The following is a 19584-nucleotide window of genomic DNA, read 5'->3' as shown; positions in this document are numbered from 1 at the left end:
TACATCCATTCTTAAAACTTATTTGGGCAAATGATGGCTTTCCAAAGAGCTTCTGTTGTTGTTGTTGTTTTCCCTATATTATAGTTTTGAAAATAACTTTAAAATAGGTTCAAGCTTACTTAGAAGTTGCAGATGTGGCACAAAGACCTCTAATACTCATCTCACATTTTCTCCTTCTGTCGACTTACCTAGAATTATTGGTTCTAACTTGAGTACTCAGTTGTATTTTTCAAAGAGTCTGTGTTTGGATTTTGGACCTCATTTTCCAATCAAAATAATTTTGGTTAAATGGAGGTTTTAAGATTAAGCTAATAAGTTACTCTGTAGAGTAGGTAGACTAAATCTGGGGGTAACTTCAAAGAAGGGAAGGATATATGAAGGTAAATAGAAACAGAAGAACTAACAAAGATAATCTGGAGTTGTCCCTTTCCTTTAGGAAGTCACCCTGAGATGTCCACAAGTGGTCTCAATCTTTGTTTGGCAGTCAAGTATTCCCTCAGATGTCATTTCACTTGTGGTCTTTAGTTCATGTTAACTTAGATTAGCAGTTTGATCTCAGGCAACATTGGAGTTGAAACATTGATAGTGGTTGAATGGGACCTTCTGTGGTTGAACCTGGAAAGGACTCATCTTAAGAATGAATGGCTCTTTATTCAGTTTTACTACTACTGTTTTCTGCCTTGGTTGTTCAGTATTTTTGACCTCTTGCTCAGGAATTCTCCTCTAACTTACTGTCAACACTTACCTGAATATCACATGTCATATGTTAAGTCTTTAGTGGTAGTAACTGACAAGTACTTGCGGTGTTATAAACAGAAAAGTTTTAAATAGAAATTCCCCCAAATTTTAAGTGGCTTTTAGGAGAAATAATCTTCATCAGATTTAAGAGAAGCCAGGTTTGATTTTTAGAGGCCTCTTTCTGACATTCATTTGGCTGTGTGCAAACTGACTGGTTGCAAAGCAAGCCACCAGTCCAAAGTGTTAAGACTCAGCACTCAAATATTGCTGACTCAGAAAAAACTGACCATATTTTATTTTGCAAATTTATTCTGTTTATTGTAGGTCTTTCTTTTGGAATGTCACTTGCCTAAGGATGGGTCTTTTGCTTCCTCACCATGTTAGTTTCCACCTGGTTCATCATCAGCCCTTTTCTTGTGCATTTTCCCCCTTTTGTTTGTTGCTTTTGTTTTTTTGAGTAGAGTCTCACCATGTATCCCAGGCTATCCTTAAACTTGTGATCCTCTTGCCTCTGCTACCCAAGGGCTGGGATTACAGAAATGTACCATTATGGCTAGCTGTCTTGAAGAATCCTATGTTTTTGTTTTTTAAACGATCCTGGTGATTGAGAAATGTTTTTGTATCTTTCAGTCACATATTGCATTTTCTGCTTCTCAGAAAGATTAGAGAAGCATTCTCACAAAGGTGTGATTTTTGAAGAAAATTATGGTCTAAATTCATCAGGTTATTGCTTACCAACAATAAAATGTTTTCTTTTTGAATTATAGTGAACAGAAGAGATTAGATCTGGAAAAGAAACTTAATGAACATAATCAGCCTGATATATGCAGGTAAGGGATGACAATGGGATAATTTCAAGTCAGTTTGTATATGTTAATCAATATTGAATCCTTAATATCATAAATTCTGTAGTTGCTCTCAGGTCCACCTTCAGAAGGGTTCCATGCAGATGCCCCCCACCTGTTTAACGCCCAGTACCTGAGTTACCTAGTTAACTGGCACACCTGGAGGTAGTTAACTCCTCCTTCTCTGAGGTCAGATCCAATCTACCTGGCCATATCTCCCACCTTTTCCTACATAATCGGCTCAACACAGTCCCCGCTCTTTCCTTTCTCTCTTACTCTTTTCTCTTTTTTTCCCTTCTTCCCTTCTTCCTTCCCCTCTGCCTCCCCACACCTCCATCTTGTGTGGGCTGGCAGTTTGCTTTCCCCCCAATAAACTTCTTTCTGCCTGAACCATGTGGCAGGTTTCCTTTCTGGCAAACTTTACAGTTGAGATATATATATATATATATATATATTTTTTTTTCTTTTTTATTTGGTGCCAGTCCTGGAACTTGAACTCAAGGCCTGGGAGCTGTCGAGCTTTTTTGCTCTAGGCTAGCACTCTACCACTTGTGCCATAGCTCCACTCCCAGCTTTTCTGGTGCTTAACTGGAGATAAGAGTCTCTTGGACTTTCCTACCTGAGCTGGCTTTGAACTGTGACCCTCAAATCTCAACCTCCTGAGTACCTATGATTACAGGTATGAGCCACAAGTGCCCAGCATTTACTTTTTTTTTTTAATTTTTATTTTTTTGTCAGTTGTGAGGCCTGAACTCAGGGCCTGGGCACTGTCCCTGAACTCTTCTCAAGGCTAGTGTTCTACTACCACTTTGAGCCACAGCTCCATTTCTGGTTTTCTGGTGATTAATTGGAGATAAGTCTCACAGACTTCCTGCCTAGGCTAGCTTTAAACCTTGATCCTCAGATTTTATTTATTTATTTATTTATTTATTTATTTTTTTTGCCAGTCCTGGGCCTTGGACTCAGGGCCTGACCACTGTCCCTGGCTTCTTTTTGCTCAAGGCTAGCACTCTGCCACTTGAGCCACAGCGCCCCTTCTGGCCATTTTCTGTTTATGTGGTGCTGGGGAATTGAACCCAGGGCCTCATGTATACGAGGCAAGCACTCTTGCCACTAGGCCATATCCCCAGCCCTGATCCTCAGATTTTAGCCTCGTGAGTAACTAGGAATACAGGTGTGAGCCACTAACAGCTAGCTTTACTTTTATTTTTAAAATATTGATTGTTTAATTGATAGTACAGAGCTTTATGCTTCTTAGGCAAGCGCTAGAGTCCTTGAGCCACTTCTCTAGCAATTCTCTTATGTACATGTATATCTGTCTATCCATCTATCTATATAGTATGTATGTACATATACATGTGTATATATATATTTTTTTCCTTTGTGCCAGTACTGAGACTTGAACTCTGGACCTTAGTTCTCTCATTCAAATTTTTTTCCATTCATGACTGGTAATTTAACCACTTGAGCCACACTTCCATTTCCAGCTTTTCATAGTTAATTGAAGATAAAAGTCTCATGGATTTGTCTGTTTGTACTGGCTTTGAACCTTGGTTTTGGGGGATTCTATCTCTAAAATAACCAGCAAAAAGCTGGGATGGAGGCATGCCTCAAGTGATAGAACTCCAGCCAAACAAGCAAGAAAAATAAGTGCAAGGTTCTGAGTTCAAATCTCAGTACAGCCAACAGGGAGTCTTGGGGGGGGGTGTTTGTTTGTTCAGAAAGTAAAATGATGACATCTAACCATAATCATAGTACAGCATTTTAGTACAATAAAGAGTTTCTTGAAAATTATGGGCTTAGAATTAGAGGCTAAAGGTCTATTGTTGACTAATTACCTTTGCTAGTCTGTATTTTCCTATTTATATATCTGTGAATATATTGGTGGTCCTTTTTTTATTATCAAATTGATGTACAGAGAGGTTACAGTTTCATACGTTAGGCATTGGATACATTTCTTGTACTGTTTGTTACCTTGTCCCTCATACCTCCCTCCCTCCTCCCCCTTTCCCTTTCCCCCCCGAGGTGTTCAGTTCACTTACACCAAACAGTTTTCCAAGTATTGCTTTTGTAGTTGTTTGTCTTTTTTTACCCTGTGTCTCTCAATTTTGGTATTCCCTTTCAATTTCCTACTTCTAATTCTAGTATACACGGTTTCCAATATACTCAGATAAGATTACAGAGATAGTGTATTGATACTTAATTTTGCTTGATGAAAGAACGCTAAATAATGTATAGAACCAATAATGTAAGTGCTATATAACAAATACTCTTCTATAATGTAAATGCTTATAAAGAAGAAAGTTACAATTAGCAATAATGGTGCCCTGTGAATAGCTATGTAATATGTCTTAAATATTACACTTTGGATAAGAGTCTCTACATGTTTTCTCACAGGTCAAGTAATGTTACATTCCATATATTATAAGGTATTGTAATAACTTTTTGTAATGTCAAACAAATACTTTTTACTGCTCCTATGGAGAGCATTTTGTATTTTATATTTTAATAATTCTTAATTTTATGGATTGTTGTTGATCCTGTGTCTATATAAGCAATATGCTTTAAAAATTATCATAAAAATGCTCATAAGGCTATGCATCTGAACATGGCCAAATAGACATCATGCTTGATTCACATTTAACTTTAAGAAATAAATTCATATAAAACTTTATGTGAATGTTACCCTGTGATATTGTATGCATTTCTCATGACAGTTATGCCATGATGTAACCAGAGGGGTGTCTATTGGTGCCACTTTAATGTCTTCTTTCTAAAAATGTATATATATATTTCATCTTTTGGGCTTCAGTGCTTTGGGTAAGATATCTTAGATTTCACTGACACATGAATAATTTTATTAAAATTCTTCTTGTCAAAGTCTTAATTCCATTGTTACAAGCTTACTTATTATTTTTCCCCCTAGGGTAAATATGAAGTATGTAAAACTAAAGAAATACCTCAAGGAAATATGTGAATCTGAAAAGAGGGCTCATATTCGCAACCAAGAATATTTAAAGCAGTTTGAGCGTTTCCAAGTTAATGTTGGACGCTTTGCTACAAATCCTGACAAGCTTCAAAAACTTAAGGTGACATCTTGTTTCATAGTATTTTGTTGTTGATGTTATTATTTGTTTGGTTTTTTCCAGGTCTTTTAAAAGTTTATTTTATTGTAAAGGTGATGTATAAAGGGGTTACAGTTACATATGTAAGGTACCAAGTACATTTCTTTTCAAATAGTGTTACCCCCTCCCTCATTTTCTCCCTCTTTCTCTCCCCTCCCTGACTCCCCTCCCTCCCAAGTTGTAAAGTTCATTTCCAACATAGGGTCTAGTGAGTATCGCTGTTGCATTGGTTTGTTCACCCTTTATCCCACTGTTCCTTTTTTTCTTAACTTTTTTTTTTTTTTTTTAAGTTCTGAGCCTTGGACTCAGGGCCTGAGCACTGTCCCTGGCTTCTTTTTGCTCAAGGCTTGCACTCTGCCACTTGAGCCACAGCACCACTTCTGGCTGTTTTCTTTTCTTTTTTTATAGCTAAGCAATGGAATTCTTTATTAATGAACATCATATGTGGTGCTGGGGAATCGAACCCAGGGCTTCATGTCTACGAGGCAAGCACTCTTGCCACTAGGCCATATTCCCAGCCCTATCCCACTGTTTCTGTGATTCCCTTACCCTTCCCCAAATCAGACAAACATATATAAGATAAAGAGTACCAAAATAAGAAACATTGGTGGAAAAAAAAAGTGGAGAAAAAAACAAAACCCAAAAAACGAAAGACAAAGTAATAACTGCAAACAGTACATTAAAGAAAAGAAAAAGAAGGAAAAACAAAAACCCCAAAAGCCTCTTGTTTTCATATCATAGAGATTATTTATATTAGCATCATTTTATATGGTCATATGTACATGGCTATTGGGCTATTGTGAACTTCTGCTAGGACTATCCTAGGCATATAATTATTCTTTGGGTCTAGCTTACTTCACTTAATACGATTTTTTCCAAATCTTTCCAATTACTTATGAATAGGGCAATGCCATTCTTTCTGATGGAAGCATAGAATTCTAGTGTGTGTGTATGTGTATCACATTTTCTTGATCTAGTCATGTATTGAAGGGCATCTGGATTGATTCCATATTGAGTGTGGCCTTGTTTTTGATTATTTGGGTAAATGCTCAGGAGTGGGACTTTGGGGTTATAGAGGTTAGTTGTTTTTTGTTTTCTTTCTTTCATTTCTTTCCTTCCTTCCTTCCTTCCTTCCTTCCTTCCTTCCTTCCTTCCTTCCTTCCTTCCTTCCTTCCCTCCCTCCCTCCCTCCCTCCCTCCCTCCCTCCTCCCTCCCTCCCTCCCTTCTTTCCTTCCTTCTTTTTTTTGTTCGTCCTTCCTTCCTTCCCTTTCCCTCCCTCCCTTCCCTCCTTTCGTCCTTCCTTCTTTCCTTTTTCTTTCTTTCTTTTTTGTAGTGGTGGTGGTAGAATTGGAATGGGTGCTGGTGTTTGCATCCAGTGCCCTGTACTTTTCAGAATGACACTCTACCACCTGACCCACACTTCCAGTCTTCTTTTAGCTGTTTGTTTTAGAAATGGAATTTAGTCAACTTGCTGCCTGGGCTGGCCTTAAACTGTGATCCTCCAGATCTCAGCCTTTAGTGTAGCTAGAATTATAGACATGAACCACCAGTATCTAGCTTAAAATGTGCTTTTTAAAGCTCTTTTCTTTTTGTCAGATCAGTGCCAGTCACTAATGTTCAGTTGTTTGTACATATGATTCAGTATCTGCTTTCTCTGTGGGATGCCATGTGGCCAGTTTCACTCAAAGGACTTTAAAAATATTCCCACTATAGTTGGAGAGTAAATGGAATATTTATAATACAAGTAGCAGGTACAGTGTTGGATTCATGGTATTCGTTGGCAGAACAACTAAATTTGAGCAGCATTAAAATTTCCTCTTGAGATTGCTTCTCTCTTCAAAGAATCCTTTTATTCTCTCTTTGAAAAACCCTTTTATTGAGGTCTGGTAAGAAGTACATTGGCAGAGGGACTAAGACTAGGGATGGCCCTAGGCATTAAGCCTTTCTGTCCTGGGCTGTGTGATGCAGAGTGTATGCTTTTTGAGCCTTCTCTGATACTGGAATATTAATCTTTTCCAGTGCCTGGCTACATCTGTTCCACAAATTATGCAAAACATGGAGGACCAGGAGCTAGCCCTTCTTTTTTGCCATTTGCATACTCAGATATTGTTACCCAAGTTTATTCAACTGTACACTGGTTATAGGAGCAGATGACTTCAGTATTTCTTTTTTTTTTTTTGTCAGTCCTGGGGATTCAACTGAGGGCCTGAGCACTGTCCCTGTGTTCTCCTCCTCCTCCTCCTCCTCCTCCTCCTCCTCCTCCTCCTCCTCCTCCTCCTCCTCCTCCTCCTCTTCTCCCCCCCCCCCCCCTTGAGCTACAGCACCACTTCCAGCTTTTTCTGTATATGTGGTACTGAGGACTTAAACCCAGGGCTTCATGCATGCTAGGCAAGCACTCTACCACTAAGTCACATTCTTAGAACCTAGTATTTCTCTTTTTGTCTCCCCATTCCCTTGTTGCTCTAGCAGTTTTCTCTAGCCTAATGTTATTGAACAATTTTAAATCCAAAGAAAAGTTAAAAGAATTATCATAGGACACATGTATCCTCTATTAGATGTGACAGTTTTAAATATTTTAGTATATTTGCTTTGTGCATGTGTTATTACACTTCTCCTTTGAACACTTGAGCAAGGATCTAATGCCATTATCACACCTAAGAAAATTAACAAATATATTGTATCATTTAATATCAAGTCCACATTCAAAATTTCCCAGTTTTCTCAAAAGTATCTTGTATTGCCGAACCATGAACCCCACAAGAGTTCACATATTACTTGTGTTATTGTTTATTTTAACTTTTTAGACCCTACCATTCTTTATTTTTTTTAAGACTTTGGTATATGGGTTTGTTGGTGTTGTTTGTTTTTTTTTTGTGGTCCTGGGAGTTAGACTCAGGGCCTTGTGCATGCTTAGGCAAACACTCTTCCACTGACATGTACATCTCCAGCCCTGATGTTGGGTATTTAGAAGAAGACAGGCCAAGTGACATCCTTAATTTGACCATTTACTAGCATAGTATTCTCCTCCATTTCCTGTCACAGTGTTAGGATTGCCCTTGAGACCAGCACTGCTCAACACACCAGTCTGCAGTGAAAAAAATGTTCTGTGTCTACGCTGGGGTCTGATGCAGTAGCTACTAGTCATACCTGGCTATTAAGCCCTTAAAATGTGATACAGAGTATACTGAGTTGTGTATTTTCAAAATGAATCTGTTAATGCAAATTTAAATAGTCACAAGAATATCCCATATGTCTCATGACATCCTATCAAGGACTTTCTGGTGTCAGATGGTCCCAGTGAGGTGGACTTTGATCCATTGGTTAAGATAGTAATCTCTAGGTGTCTCTGTCTTAAGGTACCTCCTCAACCTCCTTTGAAAATTAGTAAATAATCTATGGAGGTATGGCTTGGTACCAACAGAATTTGTGTTCCTCACTAAGCTTTTATCTAATAGTTCTGAGATTTGTTGAGGAGCCTTGTCTGAGTCAGTTATTATCTGAGAGTACATAAAGGTGATTTTCTGTTTTATCTTCTATTTGATGACTATTTGAAGAAGTTGAAAAAAAGAGACATCATTTTTAAGTATTTTATGTTGATGGCATTAGTTGTGCATAACAGATTGTTTTTTAAAACTTAGTTCATGAGCTACTAAAGAATATCAGTATATTGTACTGTACTTAGTAAAAGAATGTATACTGTACTTATAGAACTATGGAAAGCATTATAAACATAGTTCAAAATTATATAGATGTAGCCTCTTTTGGACGAGAAATGTCTTTTAAAAACAAGTTGGTTTGGGGGCTGGGGATATGGCCTAGTGGCAAGAGTGCTTGCCTTGAATACATGAAGCCCTGGGTTCAACTCCCCAGCACTGCATATATACAGAAAATGGCCAGAAGTGGTGCTGTGGCTCAAGTGGCAGAGTGCTAGCCTTGAGCAAAAAGAAGCCAGGGACAGTGCTCAGGCCCTGAGTCCAAGGCCCAGGACTGGCAAAAACAACAACAACAAAAAAACCAAGTTGGCTTGACCTGGGAATATGGCATAGTGGTAGAGTGCTTGCATGCATGAAGCCATGGTTTCAATTTCTCAGTACCAGATAAACAGAAAAAGTCAGAAGGGGCTCTGTGGCTCATGTGGCAGAATGCTAGCCTTGAGCAAAACGAAGCCAGGGACAGTGTTTAGGCCCAAGTTCAAGCCCTAGGACTGGCAAACAACAACAACAACAAAACAAATTGGCTGGTGACATAAAGGAACAGATTGTGTAGCCATTGTTGGGAAGGATCTGAATTCTGTGCAGTCACCATGAGTCATGCAGCACAATAATTCTGAGTCTAAATCTGAAGGCTTGCAGAGAAGCCACAGAACCAAGCCAATGCTGTCTGGACTTTCAGTGATTTCATTAGTTCAGCAGGCTCTGTATTTAGCAGAGGTTCATGGGGGATTTAAGTTGTTTTTTTTTAAGTGTCTTCTCATTTCTTCCTACTGCTTTCTTTTGTGCCAGTGTCTAGTAGTGACCTTAGTTCTGACAGAACCACTTGTTTCCTCATATTGCTTTCTCATATTGCTTCCTCACACAGGTATCAAATCTTTACCCTCTGTTGAGTGACATCAGGGAAATCTTAGGAGAAAGGTGTTCACAACTCATTGTCCACATACTCAAAAAAGCTACAGTATTTCCCTTTCCTATTCCTGTCTCCTTGCGCCTCCCTATCCTTAGCTTGCTACCTTTTTCTCCCCAAATCCCATTCTCTTCCAACACTGTATCTTTCTTCTGTTTCTCTAAATCTCCTTCATACTTATATACTCCTCTCCCTATATACGACGCACATGGGTGTGCACGCACACACACACACTACTTCAGATCTGTTGAACAATTTGCATTTCGTTGGTACATTGTGTCTCATACTTGGCTTCGGCTAGACAGCCTTTCTTTTCTGTCCTGCCTTATGTCTGTGTCATAATTGCCTCAGGACTCCCATCATGGTGTTACAATTATGTTTGCATCTTTTTCCACTTTGAGCTCCTTGTGTTATTATCTGTGGATCTGAGTGTCTGGTCCAGAATATGGCTCTTAAGTAAGCATTGAGATCCCTCCCTTGACTGAAAGTTAACTCCGAATTTTGTCTCATTCTCTTATGGACCATGAACACTTTTGTGAGAAGTAGTGTGGTATTGGTTATAACCTATATTTTTCTAGGAAGAATTTGTGTTTGATATCAAAGGCATTTTAAAGATAATGTCAATATTTAAAGATGTAATTCTCCTGGATAATTTTCACATTATATTATGTGTGCTGAAAGGGGTAGAATTTGAGAGCAAATTGATTTCAGCTAAGCATTATGATTGATATTGTGGGCAGGGCCTGGCCTTCAGAATCCTGAAGGGGCAAACAGTAATGTGGCAGAAGGGAAACTGAAGGAGTGAAAGTGAGAATACAGAAGGAAACATATGGAAATTGGATATGTTAAAAGTATAGAGAGATAGCCCAGAGTCATCTGTAAAAACTCCATCTCCTCTTCCTACAACCCCAGTTCATTGTTCACAGATTCCAGTGATTCCCCTGAAATACATTGCTTGTTCATAGTGAGGATGTGAATGGGAAGGTTTTCTTAAATTTAAGTGGGCAATATCAAGCCAGTGACATGAAGTCATATAGTAGGGGACAGAGTGAATTACCAATGGGTTAACTCCATGCTCTTGGGTTTATTAAAACAGATTTCCCAGATTGAGGCAGTTGATGAAGGAATTACCCTTAGAGGGGCTCCAGACCAGGCCATACTACTAGGACATGAGTTGTTTGGCTCCTAAAGCAGTAACTCTGACCAGAAAAAGTCTAGGGCATATGATAGGAACGGAATAGGGACAGGAATCTATCTGCACTAGAGAGAAGAAAGTATAGAGCATTTGAAAGGGGATTAGGAATGGAAGAGAAAAATGGTTGGAGCAGATATATGCAAATAAATATATGAACCCTTGACGTCTGCTGAGGACATTTGATGATTTTTAACTAGGAAAGGTCTATCTCCCAAGTAATTTTGAAACTTAAAAAAAAATTCTCAAGAAGTAGTAGAATCCTCTGATTTGGTGCCGTTACTGAGGAAGTGGGACCAGTGACTTTGTCCTGCAGAACACGGTAAAAAGTCCTTTCTTTGGCATTTAGGAGGTAGATTTCATGGTTATATGTAAAAATGAAGAACAAAGAATGAGATTAAAATATTTTTAGTTGGTGTATAATTTGTATTCACCAATTTGTCATATCCACTCTGATATCAAAATACATTACACAGTTTTTTCTGTCAGTAACTTAGAAAAAAATACCTGTAATTCCAGTAAAATTTTCAAATGTGATAGCTAAATCAGACTCAAAGATACTTCTTCCTGTATTTTAAAACTCTTATCACATTTTCACTTCCATTTTGCTTTAGCAAAATGTATTGAATAAAACTGTTTCCATGGGCTGGGGATATGACCTAGTGGCAAGAGTGCTTGCCTTGTATACATGAGGCCCTGGGTTCGATTCCCCAGCACCACATATACAGAAAACGGCCAGAAGTGGCACTGTGGCTCAAGTGGCAGAGTGCTAGCCTTGAGCAAAAAGAAGCCAGGGACAGTGCTCAGGCTCTGAGTTCAAGGCCCAGGACTGGCCAAAAAACAACAACAACAAAAAAACTGTTTCCATGAGAAAGTACTCTGTCTGTCTTTGGAAGTTATGACTCAAAAACAATCTCACAATCTCATAATCTTATTAAAAACCACTGATTTCAAAAAAACATTTATAGTCACAGGGAAAAAAATGTTGGTTTATCATCTAATTATATAGGTATTATGTTTATATTTTAACACATCTCCTGTTCCTTGGAATCCATAATGTATGCAAGTTTAAAATACTTGGTCTTAAGAATAAAATATTTCTTAAATTCAAGGGATAGGTTAGAATAGAGCGATCAAACTTTGTTTTTATAATTATTTTTTTTATTTTCTTAGCTTATCATTGTTACTGGCTTTAGGAAACTTTGACTAGATATCTGTTTAGATCATTACTGGTCTCTATCATGTTAATAGCATTGTTTAGAGATGCTAAAAATGCCCTACCTGTTATAAACTGCAAGTGTATATAATACTTTTAAAATACTGTAGGGAAAACAGCTCAGTTTTACTAATGTTTCTTGTGCATCTTTTAAATGTATCTAAAGGAAGCTCAGATCTATTTCACCCTCAGATAGAGAACTATGAACACCACTTTGTAATTTCATTATCTCAGAGATCCATTTCTAATTACATGCATAACTGCTTAATTTACAGAATGTTCTCTTACTCATCTGTAATAGACCACAATCACTGACTTTGGTCAGGCTTTGAGTCACTAATGTACTAACTCAGAGTGCTTTTTCATGCTTTGCATTTAAGAAAAAGTCATTTAATGATTGAACCATTTTCATCAATTATAGTGTGGTAATGATGCAGACATCTTTATATAGCTATTAGTACCAGAGCAAACTTTGTATGGTTCTAATGACTATCTTTTATTCCTAGAAAATGGAATGTTTAAAGTTGATCATCTAACAAATATTTTAATCAATTGCTATGATTATTAAGACCATGCTATTATGTAGATAGCATATAGATAAAATCTCAGTAGGACTGAAATTTCCCCTTTGTGTAGGACAAAACTTTTCAAAGAAAATACTGTCTAATGTTTTACTTTCATAACTAGATTTTTGTGACAACTTAAAGTGTCAAGCTGTTATTATGTATGTACCAAGATTTTATCTCTAAATTGATGAAGGACTAAGTAAAAATCCATCAAAATTTTATTTTTAAAATGCATATATTTTGGGCTGGGGATATGGCCTAGTGGCAAGAGTGCTTGCCCCGTATACATGAGGCCCTGGGTTCAATTCCCCAGCACCACATATATAGAAAATGGCCAGAAGTGGCACTGTGACTCAAGTGACAGAGTGCTAGCCTTGAGCAAAAAGAAGCCTGGGACAGTGCTCAGGCTCTGACTCCAAGCCCCAGGACTGGCCAAAAAAAAAGCATATATTTTATAGAATTTGACTTTTTTTTGTGTCAGTCATGGGTCTTGAACTAAGGACCTAGGCTCTGTCCCTGAGCTCTTTTGTTCAAGGTCAACACTCTTATCACTTTGAGCCACGGCGTTACTTCCAGGTTTCTAGTGATTAATTGGAGGTAAGAGTCTCATGGACTTTCTTGTCTCGTCTGGCTTCAAACCATGATCCTCAGATCTTAGCCTCTTGAGTAGCTAGGATTACAGGCATGAGCCCCCAGCGCCCAGCAGAATTTGACTTTTTGTATGTTATTTAATTGTCTATTTTCTAAGATAAATTAATTTTCTTGACATCAATCAAGGGATGTAGTTACACAATAGAGAGTAAATTGGGTTCATTTTATGTTATAAAGATAAGTTATATATAGGTCCTAGTTGTAATAATATCTACCACAAAATCAAACTTTCTTCATATTTAGATTGAATATGAGACACGAATTAAGAACATGCAGTTACTCTCAAAAAATAGCCTGGAAACAAAAGATGAACTAAAAGATGAAGATAGAGAAAAGGTAATAAATTAAAATTATGTTTTCTGTTTACAGATGGTTTCTAAATGTTTATATTTTAAGATATTATAAAGATTTTTTTATTGAGCTTGAAGTCATTAAAGATTTTTTTGATTAGAATATCACCTTTATGTCTAATTGAATTAAGTTTGTTTAAAGGCAGTCACTTTGAGGTTAAGATTTAGATTCCAAAGAAAATCTTAGTATTATTAGTAGATTAAATTGTGCTTTTTCTTTTTTAACTTACAAACTTATGTTGTGTAATAATAAAATAATGTTTTGTAGCTACTTTTTCTTAGTTTGAGAAATGCTTTTAATAAAAAGTAAACTAAATGTAGCATTTTGATTTTTGCTTTCTGTATAGTTTTGTGTATTTTTTTTGTACATTTGAACCATTTCAAAGAGAAAGTGGAAAGAAAAGATTGTATATCTGAGCCATAGACAAAAAGGTCAGCAAGGAATACTTAAATAAATTCTGGTATGTATCTGCCATAATGCAGGCTTCTAATCCTTCTGCCTATCTCCATATAAATGATTCTGTTCAAGACCATAGATGTTTTCTTCACTAAAAGCAGTAAAGCTCTTTTAGATGAAATGTCTAAAAACATCTTGTAATAACTTGGAGCATGCTGGCAAGAGTAGTCACTTGTGACTATGTGTGAAACCCCCTCAGCCAGTCGATATTGTAATAAGCAAAAATGGTAGCATCACTCCATTATTCAGAAAAGCCAACAGCGTGCTTGTTCCTTAGGCTGCAGCATTCATTAAGGAAAGCTTACTGGGCTGAAAGCTGGAAACAGATGATAACGGGATATGATTTTCATATTTAATGCTTTCCTTGGAAGAGTATGTGTGCTACAGATTGATAGAAGAATCAACTGCTACTTTACTAAAAGACTTTCAGGTTTGCCCTATAGCTACCGATGGAATCATTCAGCCAAGAAATTAACTTTTTCTCCTTTTACCTGCTTTATATATCTGCTAAGCAGGCTGCCTGGCTGCCAGTAAATGTTATTATGCAGTTAACTGTTTGGTATTTAAGACTCTTATCAGAAAAGAAACAGAGGCCACACTATTTTGTTTTTATAGTAGGAGGAAGGTTTTAGTTTTTCTTTCTTCCCTGCATTAGCAAGCATTAATCTGAGTTTATAGGAAGTTTTAGTTTTCTTTCCTTATAGATTAAAAAGTTAAAAAGCTAGAATTTAGAGCATTCTTTAAATGGTAAGATACAAAACACCAAGCCCCAGCAACCTTGACCTATATAAAAAGGCCTTTAATGATAAATGATTTATATGCCATTAGATGTGGGCCAAATGTGGTATGATGCGATACTTTTAAACCGTCCATGCAGTTTTTCTGTTTGACGTTTGGTCCTAAAATAATTGATATGTTTTTAATCTACCAACTAGTTTGTTCTCTGTATACCATTTCTGGTAGATACATTCTTAGTATGACAGTGTCAATGATACTTAAGTAAAATTGGAGTGTGTTTTTTCTTTCTATTTGCACTACCGATTCCTTACCTTGTACATAGTTATGGAGTCTTCATTTAATAAAATAGAAATATTTTCTTTATGCAGAAAGGTACCCTCTTAAAAGCTTTACCTATTGACTGTATGTAGAAATCAAGTAGATAATATTTGGAGAAACTTATATCTTGCCTTTAAAATTTTTCATTAATGCTCAATTAAAAGGTAAATACACTACAGCAAAACTATAACAAAACCAATTATTAATATTGTTTTCCAAGTAAGTCCTTTTCATATGCATTAGCTTGTATTTTTTTTTTTTTTTTTTTTTTTGGCCAGTCCTGGGTCTTGGACTCAGGGCCTGAGCACTGTCCCTGGCTTCATTTTGCTCAAGGCTAGCACTCTGCCACTTGAGCCACAGCGCCACTTCTGGCCATTTTCTGTATATGTAGTGCTGGGGAATTGAACCGAGGGCTTCATGTATGAGAGTTGAGCACTCTTGCCACTAGGCCATATCCCCAGCCCCCTAGCTTGTATTTTTTATTGAAAATTTAAGATCTTCTTCTTTAGACAATCACTTGAATTAGTCTCTGTGCCCGGGATTATTGGTCTTAAGGATTTTCCTGTTGCATACATAGTAGATTGAATTTAGTATAGTTACTGAATAACTGTTGTGTTTGAGAAGCTACAGTAGGTCCCTCTGTAATGTCACAATTCTTGCCTTCAAGGTACTTCTCACAAAACAGCCTTTCTGATGGACAGGATAGTGTTACGGAGAACAGGCATGAGCTACATGGAGGAAAATGAGACTGCTTCCTCTGCACTAAGTGACACAAACCTTGGTAAAGAAGATGGTGTTCGAGTAGGCATCAAAGGATGAGTAGGACACAGGTCATAGGAATATATGGACATTGTAGGGGTGGGAGATAGGAATAAAGGAGTAGAAGAAGAAAGGCCAGAAGATAGTTGGCTAGTCAGGCAGAAATCTAAAGAGCTTATTGAGGATATTGTAACAAATGAACTTGGACAGGTACATCATAAAATTTCAGTACTTGGAATGATTATGAATGCATGTGTCCATGCATGTGTGTGTTAGAGTAGATAAAAGAAGGCCTTGGGAGCAGAGCAGTTCCAGCACAAGCATACAGCTGCAGAGAGACGAGACTGGCAGTGCAGCACAGGATAAAACTGGGGAAATAAGCATCAGAGTAGACAGAAGGAACAATAATTGTTATAATGACAAGTGACTGATAATGGTGAGGGATAATAGCCTACCAATATAAAAGGAGAAAGAGGTGATAGCTGTTCTCTTTGAGCAAGGTATATGCCTAATTTCAGAAGACAGATTCTCTTTGCTTCTGGGGTTCCTTCCAAGTAGCTGGTGGGGAATGTAGCTCAGATCCATAGTCAACATTCATGTTGGTTTTAATACTTTTCAGACACAGTTCTAAAGATTTATGTATGCACAAACACAGACATAGAACACACTGAAGTATTACTTAATTGTGGTGCTTGCCTATAATTCTAACACTTGGGAGCTGAGGCTGAGGTAAGAACATAGTTGAAAATAAGCCTAGGCTATTATAGAAAGATCCTGTCTCAAACAAACAAAAAGTTAAATACCTGTCCCCAGATCACAGAATGGTAAGTAGTAGAGCTAGAAGGACTCAAAGTCCAGACTAGTTTGGAGTCTTCTTAAATTTATTTTGATCTAGAGACTAATAAATAAAACAAAACAATAGTTAGAAATGTGGTGGAAAGGGCCTTTTCTTGAAGAAAGTTAGCTTTGATCTCAAGTCAAGATTGGAAGAAACACAATATGTTTAAAAAAATTACTTTTTGCTGGACATCTGTGACTCATAGCTGTAATCCTAGCTACTCAGAAGGCTGAGTTCTGAGAATCATGATTCAAAGCCAGCCCAGACAGGAAAGCCCATGAGACTCTTATCTCTAATAAACCACCCAAAAAGACTGTAAGTGGAGCTGTGGTTTCAGTGGTAGAATGCTAGCCTTAAACAATAAAAGCCTCAAGGAAAACCCAGGGTTCAAGCCCCAGACTTGAACCAGTGCTCCAGTGCTCTGAGTTCAAGCCCCAGGACTGACAAAAGGAAAAAAAAAAGGAAAAAAAGAACCTTTTATGTAGCATTGGACTAGGCAAATACTGGAAGTTAGTGGCAGATATAGAAATTTGCATTCATAAGTGCATGTTTTGTGGGTCGATGGGGTTGAAAGTTACATAAGGGGAAAAATTAGCTGGTGGATCATACCTTTAATTATAGCTATTCAAGAGACTGATATATGAATATTACAGTTCAGAGCTAGTCCAGGCAGTGTGTGAAATCTTATCTTCAGTTAACCAGCAAAAAGCCAGAACTGGACCACTATCTTTGAGCAAAAAAGCTAAAGGGCAGTGCTCAGGCTCTGAGTTCAAGACCTAGTACTGGGACCAAAAATAAAAAAAGATAGGGGGAAAGTTAAGTCATTTTAGCATCTTTCATTTTGTGAAGGCAGCCCACCAAACTAATATACCATGATAATGATCTTTTAATTCCTCTTTCATTTAATTCCACTTTCATTTATTGTCAGCAAATTCTCACAATCAGGACTGAAATGAGATGTGTCTAGTAAAAGAACAAAACTTTCCATCTTTTAGCATTTTGTGGAAAATACTGTTTTATTCCTTTAATGATGATGATACAGAGGGCTAGAGAACTTTCATATGAGGACAAATAATGATTTCTTATTCTTAACTTATGTACTTACATTCAATGGTAATAATGTCACTTGATGATAACAACTCATAATGAATTGACTTTATGGTGGTTTTTACCCTGCAAGATAAGTTACAGAATGCATTTTTTAAAAGACATGCTATGGGGGCTGGGAATATGGCCTAGTGGCAAGAGTGCTTGCCTCGTATACATGAGGCCCTGGGTTCGATTCCTCAGCACCACATATACAGAAAATGGCCAGAAGGGGCGCTGTGGCTCAAGTGGCAGAGTGCTAGCCTTGAGCAAAAAAGAAGCCAGGGACAGTGCTCAGGCCCTGAGTTGACGGCCCAGGACTGGCCAAAAAAAAAAAAAAAAAAGACACGCTATGCAGTCAAAAAGTGAGTTAATGTCTAGAATCATTTTTGAAAAGAAATCTGGCAGTGACTGACCATCATAATTAATGTACTCATATACTTTGTGCTAATAGTCCAGCTCTGGTCACCTATTCCCTAGAAATAGCTCTAGTTCAAAATAGGAGAAATATAATTTGTCTATTGCAGCATTATTTATAGTAGCATAAAAAGAAAATTTGAAAATTTGAATGGCTAGCCTTAGAGGAATGGCTGACCTGCGGAAGGGGAGGGTATAACCACATATATGTGTGTATACATACATATATGTACATACATACATATGTACACAGACATATATGTATGTATATATGTACACACACGGGGGGAGGGGAAGGAAAGGAAAGAGAGAGAGAGAGAGAGAGAGAGAGAGAGAGAGAGAGAGAGAGAGAGAGAGAGAGAGAGATATTCTCAAAAAGAAAGGAGCAAGAGAAAGGGACCAGAAGATTTATGGTGGAATGACAAGGAAAAGAACAAAACTTTCCAAGTTAGATGAAAATCATGAACTCATACATCAGTAAAGCTCAAGTCAACTATGATAAACTCAGGCTTATACCCACAGATTATTTTTAAAAAGAAAACAGAGTCCAAAGCAGAACAAAAACAACCAATGAATAAAGCCGAGATGAATAAGGGAATAAAAATGTAAGAGAGGAAATAAAAATTAGTTATTTCTTTGAAAAGAATCAACAGGTTGACAACTCGTTAGATTTGCCAGGAAAACAAGAAGACTCAACATTTTTAAATTAGAAATGTCAGTTGGTATTTTGTTACTGACCTTTTAGAATATAAAAGATTATAAGGGAAATCTTTAAAAAAAATCTATGTCAACAAATTAGGCCATCTAGAGAAACTGGACATATTCTTAGAATGGTGCTATCAAAGTTAACCAAAAAGAAGTAGAAAATTTGCGTAGACCTATGAGAAGTTAAATGATTTAATTAACAAACTCTTGATTTAAAAATTATTTTTATTTTAAAATTTAATTTCAAATTTATTTTTAGTGGGGGAAAGATGGAAATAAGAATATATCAATCAATGTGAAATTATTGTAATTATAAAATAGATATATCTTGACCAGTACTTTACTTTGAAACAATGTACTTTTAATATTCATGGTTTGAAAAAAAGCTTAGGAAGTCTTTAATTTCTCTTGCTGTGTGCTGCACGCCTGTAATCTTAGCTACTCAGGAAGCTGAGATTTGAAGATCATGGTTGGAATTCCGCCTGGGCAGGAAAGTCCATGAGACTCTTATCTCCAATTAACTACCAAAAAAGATATCTTAGTTCTTTAGACATGGTTTCCTCATTTGACTGTATTTACTATAGTTACTACTTTAACTTCTCATGGACAATTTCTGTTGATTTTTTTTTCCCCCTGCCCTATGTGAGAACTAGAGTTTCCTGTTTTCTTTTTCTTTTTGATTATTTTTTGTTGAAGCTTGAACAATTAAATAATAAAATGTAACAGTTCAGAAAATCAAATTCTTCCCCACTAGAATTTGTTGCTTTGTTGTTTAGTGACTTGAACTAATTAGTCATTAAAGTTTCCGTCCCATAGACTAAGTAAACAGGTAATGAGTAGACAGAGCTTTCTTTACATACTTGGAACTAGAATTCTGTTTTTGCCAAGAGGCTATTGGTATATGTGGCATACACTTTAAGTACTCAGCTGGCAAATTTATATCTTCCCCTTAACCTACAGTTC

At 37.0% G+C, this 19584-nt stretch overlaps 1 protein-coding gene across 2 annotated transcripts in view; it reads left to right on the top strand.

Moving 5' to 3' along the window:
- Window positions 1-19584, top strand: part of Kiz (kizuna centrosomal protein) — an 87326-nt gene that overhangs the window by 4413 nt on the left and 63329 nt on the right. Inside the window, exons 2-4 of one of the 2 annotated variants that reach the window (XM_048348711.1) lie at window positions 1506-1568; window positions 4510-4672; window positions 13197-13289. In XM_048348711.1, the coding sequence (XP_048204668.1) occupies window positions 1506-1568; window positions 4510-4672; window positions 13197-13289 (319 nt within the window). The remainder of the gene's footprint in view (window positions 1-1505; window positions 1569-4509; window positions 4673-13196; window positions 13290-19584) is intronic. The other variant, XM_048348712.1, reaches the window with a different exon arrangement.

This window comes from Perognathus longimembris, chromosome 6 (genome assembly GCF_023159225.1).
Source record: "Perognathus longimembris pacificus isolate PPM17 chromosome 6, ASM2315922v1, whole genome shotgun sequence".
In the NCBI taxonomy this organism is placed as follows: domain Eukaryota; kingdom Metazoa; phylum Chordata; class Mammalia; order Rodentia; family Heteromyidae; genus Perognathus; species Perognathus longimembris.
The sequence above is the reverse complement of the archived record's forward strand: the minus strand, read 5'-3'. Positions and strand labels throughout refer to the sequence as shown.